Genomic DNA, 10,536 nt, shown 5'->3' with positions numbered 1-10,536 from the left:
GGCTCACAGTCTCAGACTAATAAAAAAGGTTATCATCCTGAGAGTGGCTGTTGGCAGAGTTTCAGCAGCAGAATCCAGAAGATTGACCAGTTAACTGGGCTGACCTCCAATTCTGTGTTGTTGCAGTGATCACTGCTGCATACAAACCGTTCTCCCGGATAGTAAGCAGAGAGTGCAGAAGAAAACACAGAACATGTGTGGCTCATTGTCAGTTTTGTCGGTTCCTACTACACACTGAGAAAAAAATTTAAAACTGTGATTTTTTATTTCATCTTGCGTAATCCAATGTTGTTGCGTTTCAATCCCACCAACATGAAGTTTCCAGCCAAGTCTGGAGCCTGTTTGCATCATTATGAATGTGTTTGTTTGTTTGTTTTTAAAGACTCCACACATTTCCAGCTCAAATTAAAGAAGTTTGGTTGTTGGATGGAAAACCTGCAAATAGAAATGCCCCCAAGCACAATGTACTGCAGATGGGCTAAAGGGGTGTAGATGAGTGCAGTAGAGGAAAACAGACAGGAAATGGCTGCATCCAGTAGGGCCAGCTGAGTCACTCTGGCTCCACAGGCTCCAGCTCGACTGGTATTGATTATTCATTTCTTTCTCTTAGACTGTTCACATGTGGGAGAGTCCAAGTATAAAGGGAGGGGGAGGGTTGAGGTCAAATAACCACTCAGAGGAGTTCATTGGAGCTTTATCAGATAACTTTTTGTCAGGTAATTTGGTCAAATTTATTTGTCGTCGTCCCCCCCCCCCCCAAAAAAAAATAAAATAACGGAAAGAATGATTCCATCTGAATCAGATCTCCCTTTGAAATGATAGAAACAGATCCAGATCAGCAACCAGTTGTAATAGAATCCCCAGAAATCCCAGAGACCCTCTTTCTCATGACGTAAAGATCACAAGAAGCGGATATGGTGCAAAGAGTCGGTTTTTCAGGGAAGCTCATGCACTTGTGGGTTGTGGGAGGAAGCTGGAGGGTTCAGAGAAAACCCTGACATGCATGAGGAGAACATGCGACCCTCCATGGGATTTGAAGCAGGGCCTTCTCACTGTGAGTCGAAAGCGCTAACTGCAATGCCACCGTGCAGCGTCCTTTTTGAAACCAGTGTTTTCAACAAAAAAACAATGTTTGAGGGAATTTTTGGTTGTAAACACCAAAGAAAACCTAATGTGATAAGACAAAAAGTCTTTTAGTTCCAAACCAAGATCTTCAAACAATGATGCAGCGTCTGTCTCCACCGCCTCCAACCTCACTGAATTATCTCTGTGGAATTGTTTCCTCATTGTTTCTCATGAGAAAACAATCTCTGTCAACAAAATAAATGTGGAAAAACTGTAATTATTATTTGTTTTATCTCAGGAATATTCATTTACACTGTAGGATTGTCATTACCTAACTTTTTGTATATTTATAAAAATATACAGCAGGAAGTGTTGTTGGCAGACAATCGTGGTGGATGATGTGTGTGTGTGTGTGGGGGGGGGGGGGGGGGGGTCGATCTGCAGTGGCAGCTCATCCAAAGCCTCCGCCCTTTGCAAGTTCCAGGTAAGACGAGCTGGATGGACGGACAGATTTATGGATGGATGGACAGTTGGATGGATAAATGGATGTATGGCTGGATGGATCGATAGATGGACGGATGAATGAATGGATGGATGGACAGCTGGATGGACAGAGGGACAGATAGATGGATGGATGGGTGGACGGCTGGATGGATGGATGGATGGACGGACGGACGGATGGATGGATATATGGACGGATGAATGAATGGAAAGATGGATGGATGAATGAATGGATGGATAGATGGACAGATGAATGAATGGACAGATGGATGGATGGATGAATGGATGGATGGAAAGCTGGATGGACAGAGGGACAGATAGATGGATGGATGGGTGGACGGCTGGATGGATGGATGGACAGATGGATGGATGGACGGACGGACGGATGGATGGATGGATGGATGGACGGCTGGATGGATGGATATATGGACGGATGAATGAATGGAAAGATGGATGGATGAATGAATGGATGGATAGATGGACGGATGAATGAATGGACAGATGGATGGATGGATGAATGGATGGATGGAAAGCTGGATGGACAGACAGACAGATGGATAGATGGATGGAGGGATGGATGGATGAATGGATGGATGAATGAATGGATGCATGGATGGACAGATGGAAATAAATAAATTAAAAAACAAAAAAGAAGCCAATATGGTGATGCCAAAGCCAGAAGGATTTCCTTTGCTTTAAAGTCAAGCTGAATGAAGATTAAAACCATTCATTTTGGGCCAGACACTGAGAAACCATTGGGGTTGCCTCACTAAAGTCTCTGTCTGACTTTCATGACAGTCTATGATGGCACTAAATAAAAACACTTCACCGTCCTCACAGCTGTTATTGGTTTGCTGGGCTTCAATGTGGGATTCATTAAAGCAAAGCAAATGAAAGGTAAATGAGCTCAGTGCCTCATCTGTCACTGAGTAAAGATTCATTTAGAGAAGGGCAGAAGCGGCGACGGTTCAGTTTTAGAGACAGGAACCAAAACGCTGTTGTGAGTTTGACTGTTGGAGATGAAGTGCGTACTGCTGGCCCCAGAGGGTGACACGGAAATGGCTTTGTCTTTGACGGAAAAGAGCTGTTGAAGCGCCTGAGGCTCCTTTCTTTTCCTGTCTCCCTCTGCTGCTTCCTTTCTCTCTCACTCCCATTTATCTTCTGTCTGTTCAGCGACGTTACACATCAGCACAGAACAAAGAAGCAACCCTAACGCCCACATGATGGAAAACAAAACATGTTCACAAATACTTATTTAACCCTTGTGCTATCCTATGACCCCACCCTTGCATTGACGTGTTCTCCCTACCATGACAAAGGTGGAAAGATTTCATGTAATCCATGGACACCAGTGAAGATCACAAATCATTGAAGAAAAAAGGTTCAGCGCACTGTCTAGTGGGTCTAGATGACCCAACTCCCAATGTTAAAGTGCCTAGGATAGCACAAGGGTTACAATCCCTCAATAAGAAAAAAAAAGCATTTTAAACAGAGTAAAACTTGGTAAGTGTGCTCATTTAATACAGTTTTATTTGTTTTTTTGTTTCCTTTTTTAGATCTTGCCCTTTCACCGGTGAGATCCAGGTTGTACTCCCAACTAGAGCAAACTTTGAGTATACTACAACTGTTAGCTCGATGTTCCAACATCTGCATGTAGCAACTGCTACTTAGACTAGAAATTGAATAAAGAGGAAGCTAGAAGACAAGGGTTAAAGAAAACATGTCATCATCCCGAAACCTATAGATTAGGTAGCAAGTTCAAGCAAACTCAACAAAAGAGTATGTGACCTCAGATTGAAAATCATGTCCACCATGCCCACTAGGGACTCCTGTAGCTGACTACCAAGATCAAAAGAAGTACCATCTGAGACAGGACACAGAAGTTACGCAGCTATCGGAACTGCTGAAAGACGTGATGAAGAAAGGGACATCTGACACACCTGAGGCACTGGAAACACCCAAGAAAAGACTCATCTTCGGACTATCTAAAAAAGCACCCAAAAGAGACTTCCTTGGGAACAAGATCCAGAAACCAGAGTAGCAAACGGCCAAGAAAGAGAGCCAGGTATAAAGAACTGAACGGCAGCAGGGCCTGAGATGATCTACAGCTACGAGATATGGGTGCTGACTGGACTGCAGTGCCTGACAGGGAAACTGAACCAGCTAGGATGGGATCCACCAATGGCTAAAGGAAGGACAAACAGTTTCCGCGGAAGGGAACAGTCCCATTGAACTACAAACTTATCACAACAGGATAAAGCAGTCACTCAAGTCACCAAGACCAGACAAACCAAGATGGAAAACACCTTCAAAGGTAATTGAGAACGACCACACATTTATTCAAAGATACAGAATAACTGGTTATGGCAAACAGAATGGACACAGTAGTGCTAGACAAGACGGAGACACGGGCCGTAGCGGTGGATGTACTTAGGATGGCAACATAAAGAAGAAGGAGCATGAGAAGATCAAGAAATAGGAGCATGACAGAGGATCTGTGACCCCCAAATTTATAGAAAGGCTCCAGCAGATTCCAGGGACAACATCTGAGACCTCAGTCTAAAAGAATGAAGTCCTAGGAACAGCTAAGGTACTACAAAGAACCCTCAAGTTTCCGGGCCTCTTGGTAGAAAACCTGAATTTGTAGGTAATCAACCCTTTCACTGGGAGAGTCGGGAATATATGTATTTTTTGGGTTCAAAATATCACATACTGATTTAAAAAACTGTATTTTCAGAAAAGAATTTGGATTCACATACATGTAATCCTTGTGCTATCCTAGGCACTTTAACATTGGGAGTGGGGTCATCTAGACCCACTAGACAGTGCACTGAACCTTTTTTCTTCAATGATTTGTGATCTTCACTGGTGTCCATGGATTACATGAAATTCTCTCCACCTTTATCCACCTTTGTCATGGTAGGGAGAACACGTCAATGTAAGGGTGGGGTCATAGAATAGCACAAGGGATATAAAATTGACATGACTCCCAAAAATGAACTTTATTTTGTTAATCTTTGATTTAAAGTTTCAGGAAGTGAAGTCCAAATTGATTTGTACTAACAGACAAAGCTTTGACTTTGTTTCCCATGAAACCATTCAGAAAATGTCAGGAGTATTCTGGATTCTGCTTGCCTTCTTTTCTCCAAACCCCAAACTTCCTGTGTCTCCCAGCGATTACCACAAACCTGTCAGCCTATCCTGGTTGCTGTGGCGACCAGCCTTCGTCATGGCAACCCCCCCCCCCCCCCCCCCCCCCCCCCCCCCCCCAGCGGTTTGTCTTGCTGGTGGAGGGAGCGGGCGGGGGTGTTATCAGGCAGGAAGGTGAGATAAGGAAGTGGATTTTTCATTGAGTAGATAAAAGAGCTGCTGATACTGGTCAGTAAAACATTTAAACCACAAGAAGAGGCTGGAGATGCCTATAGATATATAAAAAAAAACACATAATTTAAAATGCTCCAGGAGAAAAGTTTTTTAAATCTTTAGAGACATATCTGCTGTCACCCAGAAAAAAGAAGCTATTCTTTTGTTTCCCGACTCGCAGCAGCGATAAAGCATCATTAAGCATTCAGCAGGAATGCAATAAGACATACAGTACGTTTCAGCCTCAGGCTGCAGCTAAATTCTGAAACCGTGATTTATAAGCTCTGATGGAAAGTCTCATCTGGAAGTCAAACATGTCTGCTTGCAAGAACTCCAGCTGTGCTCTGTTTCGCTCTTTTGTATTTGTATCTGCATGATCTCCAGGTCTTGGACACACAAAACCCATATTTGAAAAAAAAAGAAGTTTTTTTTAAAGCATTTTAAACTGAAAAGTCAACAGAATCTCATTAAAAGTATTACACTATTTGACTTATCCAGTTAGGGTAAAGCAAAAAAAGAGTCCAAGACGAATAGCAGTTAATGCAGTGACTACATATAAAAACATATTACATTTTAATTTTACACATTCTTTTGATATTGAATTTCATATCCCTTCTTTGCTTTGGTCTCTTAAGTTAAAGTCCCCGGCAGAATGTCCTGCTATGTATTTACGGTAAAAAAAATGAATGTCTGTTCATATTCATTCTGTTTCGCTTTGTCTAGTTTCTGCGTTGCAATTTCTCAACCAAAAGAAAGACTTAAGGACCCACTTTAGTGTTCTTGGGGCATTTTTTTCTAACATGCATTAGGAAAATTAAGCTCAACGTTTTCATTTCCGAGTATTTCTTTATTTAACTCTTTAGGAATCAGGAGCAGACGATAAACTGCGGTTTAAAACAGCTGGTAGTTGTGACGTAGAGACTTCAATGCAGATAAGATCCACGCATGTCTTTGTTTTTCTTGTCTGGCTCAAAAATGTACAGCTAAGTATGAAAACTGAGAACATTTTGTCGTCTCAGACGTACTCAATGCAGTTGTCAATAGGTGTTTTTTGTTTTGCAATTGCAACAAAATATCAGTTTATTATTAGCCACTAGAATAAAAATGTCTGCTTAAAAGTACCACCAATACAGTATAGCTTCCACCATATAATTAAAAAAAAAAGAATTTGTCTGGGTTCTTCATCTTAGCCGTCTCATTCAGCTCACCGTCTCTTCCTTCACTGAACTTCAGTTGTCTGCAGAATCAGTAAGCAGCACCTTAAGAAGTATTTTCTTCCGACTTCTCATCCCCACACAGCACCAGGCTGTCCTTGAATTTCAAATGCAAAAAGAGGCATTTGTATGCATGCAAAGTTTAGCAGCCATTGATCTCCTCCAGCAGGATTATTCCCTTTTATTTTTTTACAAACATTTGCATACATTTTAGTCTGTAGTGAGCATTTACAAATACTAAATGGAAGCAACATTTAATGGAATTTTTCACTCGTTTGTTGGAACTACAGAGCAGTTCCTCAGTCGTCCACTAGATGGAGCGATATAGGCAAAAGTGAAAAAAATTTGTTTTAAACAAAAATAGAAAACAGACTCTAATCAACAGTTTGACATGCAATCAAGTCCAACTTTCACTCTACTTCCACCTTTGACCTAAATATAAATTTTGAGACAGATTAATTTCTTTTGCCGATTTATTAGAAAAGCTACAGCATAAAATTACACATTTCATCAAAAACAACATTGGAGAGCAAGTTCTCAATACAAAGAAATGAATGGGAGCGTCTCATCGACACCCACATTCGTCCACCACCATGTCCTGGTAGTGTCTCAGCACCACGTTGTCGTTGTTGTCATAGTACAGCATGGAGATCGGGGAGAGGCGGATGGGGACGCAGCCCGGCTGGGGCGTGCCCTGCGGGTCCAGAGAGTGGACCAGAGTCTGCAGGATGGCGTGGTTGGTGCCGTTCAGACTCTCGCTGAGCGGGAAGGGACACTCGCCGTGGCAGTAGTTGGCCATGTACCCCTGTGGAGCGATGATCCAGTCCTGCCAGCCCACGTCTTTAAAGTCGATGTAGAGGCGGCGAGCCTTGCACACGTTGCTGGGCGTCACGGGGAGGTGGACGGCGCTCCTCTTCTGTCTGGAGCGACACTGATGGGGGTTCAGAGACACGGCCACCAGAGAGGCCTGGATGAGCGGTAGAGTGGAGGTCGGCTCTAAGGGGAGGAAGTTGCCAGGGTAAAAAGGGGAAAACTCTCCCCCAGCCGCACTGAGAGGACGCAGTTCTAAAACCAAGCCGTAATTGCGTCCCGCTTGCCGCCATCTCTCTGCCAGGGAGGTGAGGTCCACAGTGATGGGAGAGGGTTGGGGCTGCAGCTGGACGGAGCGCGCCAGCAGGAGCTTGCGGTTGGCTCGAGGATCCGCTCCCCTCAGCGTGCTCCGGATCACTTCATGCAGCGACAAACTGACAGCCGGGGCCGCCTGCAGGAGCGCCGCGGCTCTAACGGGCTTCCAGTGCAAGCTGACTTCCAGCTGAGCCAGAGACAGCAGCTCCACGGGCTGCAGGACCGTCATGTTGAAGAAAACCTGCTTCTCCACACAATCCTGACAGCTGAGGCTCCATCCAGACAAGAGCCTGCCTGCAACACATCAGCAGGAGGAGAAACGCTTTCAGGGAACAGAACGGCAGAGGAATTCCCTCCAAACTCTGGAGACTTCCTGCTCTTCACATGGGCGGGGTTTGATTACAAAATCTGCTCACTTTAGTGTAAAAAAAACACAAACATGAATAAAACTTTACGATATGTTTGTTTTTTATTCTCAAAACTTTATTTTTTAACGTTCACGGTATTTGATCAGGCTTCAGTTGTTTTCTATTTGCTCTACATAAACTTTGCCAAACTTTTTTTTTTTCAAAATTAGCACAGGTCAAGAATTTCTTTAGTCTCATTTAGAACTTTATTTTAAATCTGAAATAAGAAAAATATTAATGAAATGAGTTAAAATCCTTTTGCTCCATCCTCTTGACTATAGAAAAACCGGATTTAAGACTAAAAAAATCCCTCAAATTGCTTGACTTAAGAAAACGTAGGTGTTTGTTTAAAGATCAATAAATGATGAAAAGTTAGACAGCCATTCAGTGTCGTTATTTTGGAAACATAAATGTAGATTTATGTCCTAAGAATAAGTGATAGTATTAGATAAAAAGATTTGATACACATTATGTTCAAATTTTACTGTAAAATGAGTCATTTTACACTTTTTTTAATAGTTTATTTCTATCTTTATGAATGTTTGTGTGGAACTATGTTTCTAGATTTTGATATTTCTCTTTAAGTAAAAATTACTTGCTGCATAAACAATTTCTTACTGCTTAGATTGAATTACTAGTGAAATTCTGTTTACGGTTAGTTTTTACTTTTTTCTCCTTTTTAAGGCTTGTTATTTTTGCAGTGCAAGATATTGTATTTGCTAAAATTGAATCTAAATTTTGAATTTTAATACAGCTTTCCTCAGTTTTACATGTCATTGCTCACTGAAAGGTTCTCCACCAGGTAGCGAGCATTAGAAACAATGTTGCGTTCAGGGACCGTATTTGCGTCTTATTTGCTAGCTTTTTGTAACAAATAACATTTCCAGGTCACAGAGTCCACCTACCCTGGTCTTGAACGTATCGAATGATGTTACCGCGGACTCCGTACTCGGACACCGTGCACGGGTCACCCTCCGGGTCCTGGGGGGTCTCTGACCTCCGGAACATCTTCCAGAAGGCGGGAGGAACTTGGTTCCGGAGCTGGTGCTTCCCTGCGGGCCGCGGCCTACCCGTGAGCCCCAGGGAGCTGAGGAAGAGTCGCTCTTGGGCCTTCAGCTCCTCTCGAGGTTGAAAGGCACCAGCAACGAGTAACCACGCTGCTAACCGGATCAGAGGCCCCATGGCGGCCTGTCTGCTCTGCTGGTCAACGAAATGCAGGGAACTTTCTGGAATTTAGCTAATTATGCAAATGTGAAGCTGTGAGATTAAGTAGGAAGGCTGATCGTTGGTCACTAGAGGTGCCCCGCTTCTTTATCTTATCTGGAATTTACATCCATGATAAGACTTCGTGTTTCACTAAACCAGCAGCAACAACAACAAAAAGAGCCATTCTTGGACCATTTTTCTTTTAAAAACATGTGTCCTTACTTCTAAGAATGAATTTCCATCGGTAATTCACATTTGAAAGTCTAGAAAAATGTTCCGCGCTGAATGATGGGTAATGTACTCGGTTTACGCGCCATTTATTTTAAAGCTTGCCGAAATCAACAACAGACTTTAAATCAACGTTTTCAAGCACAAACCTACACAATCTTTAAATTGCATGTCATTCCAATTGTGTTTGGTAACACAAAATCCCAAACGTGTGTCACTTCCTTAATTAAAGTAACGTTTTCTTCAGGTATCAATAAAATGGCAGATCTTTCTTATATCATTTTCAAATTATAGTTAGTTGAAAAGTGAGATTTTAGTTATTTCTTTAGTCTTGGCATTAAAATCCCTATTATACCTTTAAATCATTTTCAATCACTCCAATATTTTAGCTCTCTGGGAAAAAAAAGGATAGCCTACTTTAGGTAATTTTCTTGGACTCTAAATTAACACAATTCTATTTATTATTATTATTACTATTAAACATGGATGAGGAAAGTTCAAAGCCTTTTAAAACTTTAACTTTTGGATACATTTTTATTGTTCTGCGTCTTCAGGTTAAAAGATCATTTGAAATTTCTGCAGAGAGTTACACTTTAAGTTAGTTAATTTGGAATTCAATACTTATCTTTGTAACCTTTAGTTTACGTTTCTTTTAAACCACACTTGTGGTGTTTTTAGGCATGTCGTAAAACTAAACTTAATTTCCACTTAGCCATGTGGTTTCCAAAAAATAAAAAAGAGAAAGATGTAGGAATAAAAAAACCTAACAGTGAAGCACGGGGGTGGGAGGATTATGTCATTTTTGTGCTGCAGAAGAAATTAAAGTACTACAAAATCCGACTGAAGAAACATGTCCAAACAGCTTGTCTGGAAATAAATAGTTACTTCCTGCTTTGTTTTAGTCCATTTTAATGCATCACTTCATTAATTTTAGATGAATAAATCTGTCAGACCCCTATTCCATACTTGATTTTGGCAATATTTTCCAGACAGACAGCTTAAAATCCCTTGATTCTGTTATGAAAACTTTTAATTGTTTGTTGTTCTGTGATTAATAAACACATCAACATCTCACTATTTATTAAAATGTGGAGAAAATGAAAAAAAAAAAGTTGAATATTGAGATAGTGGGGGATAATCACATAAGCCCCCAACAGAGACTGAGAAAGAAATGTTTTTAAGCATTCATCTAAATAATCAACTGGCAGCACAAACACCCAGTCTAGTTATCTAAAATGCTTGATAATTACAGTTTTTTTTAAAATAAAAATGCATAAAACTAATTAGATTAAATGGGCTCAACAATAAACTATAAGCAGAAGATAGAACAGTATTTTTGGTAAAACCATCCATATCTATTTGTGTGTTAACTCCACCCTCTGGTGTCCACTTAGGGTATTTCTTTTTTTATTTAAAATGTATCTATA

General features: G+C 41.3%; 1 protein-coding gene across 1 annotated transcript; it reads right to left on the bottom strand.

Moving 5' to 3' along the window:
• Nucleotides 1-6,299: 6,299 nt before the first annotated feature.
• Nucleotides 6,300-9,171, bottom strand: gdf3 (growth differentiation factor 3). The gene is made up of 2 exons (XM_004081435.5): nt 8,581-9,171; nt 6,300-7,562 (listed from the first exon to the last, which is right to left on the bottom strand). The coding sequence occupies exons 1-2, from the start codon at nt 8,855-8,857 to the stop codon at nt 6,709-6,711; spliced, it is 1,131 nt and encodes a 376-aa protein (XP_004081483.1). The 5' UTR covers nt 8,858-9,171; the 3' UTR covers nt 6,300-6,708.
• Nucleotides 9,172-10,536: the final 1,365 nt, after the last annotated feature.

Source organism: Oryzias latipes, chromosome 21 (genome assembly GCF_053564925.1).
Source record: "Oryzias latipes strain Hd-rR chromosome 21, Olatipes_Hd-rR_3.1".
Classification (NCBI taxonomy): domain Eukaryota; kingdom Metazoa; phylum Chordata; class Actinopteri; order Beloniformes; family Adrianichthyidae; genus Oryzias; species Oryzias latipes.
This window is presented reverse-complemented; position numbering and strand designations above follow the sequence as displayed.

What these genes read in the sequence shown, in the direction of transcription:
- gdf3 (XM_004081435.5), bottom strand. Translation starts at nt 8,857, where the DNA reads ATGGGGCCTCTGATCCGGTTAGCAGCGTGGTTACTCGTTGCTGGTGCC. An exon ending in TCGATACGTTCAAGACCAGG is followed by an intron (nt 7,563 to 8,580) that starts GTAGGTGGACTC and finishes GATGTGTTGCAG; the next exon opens with GCAGGCTCTTGTCTGGATGG.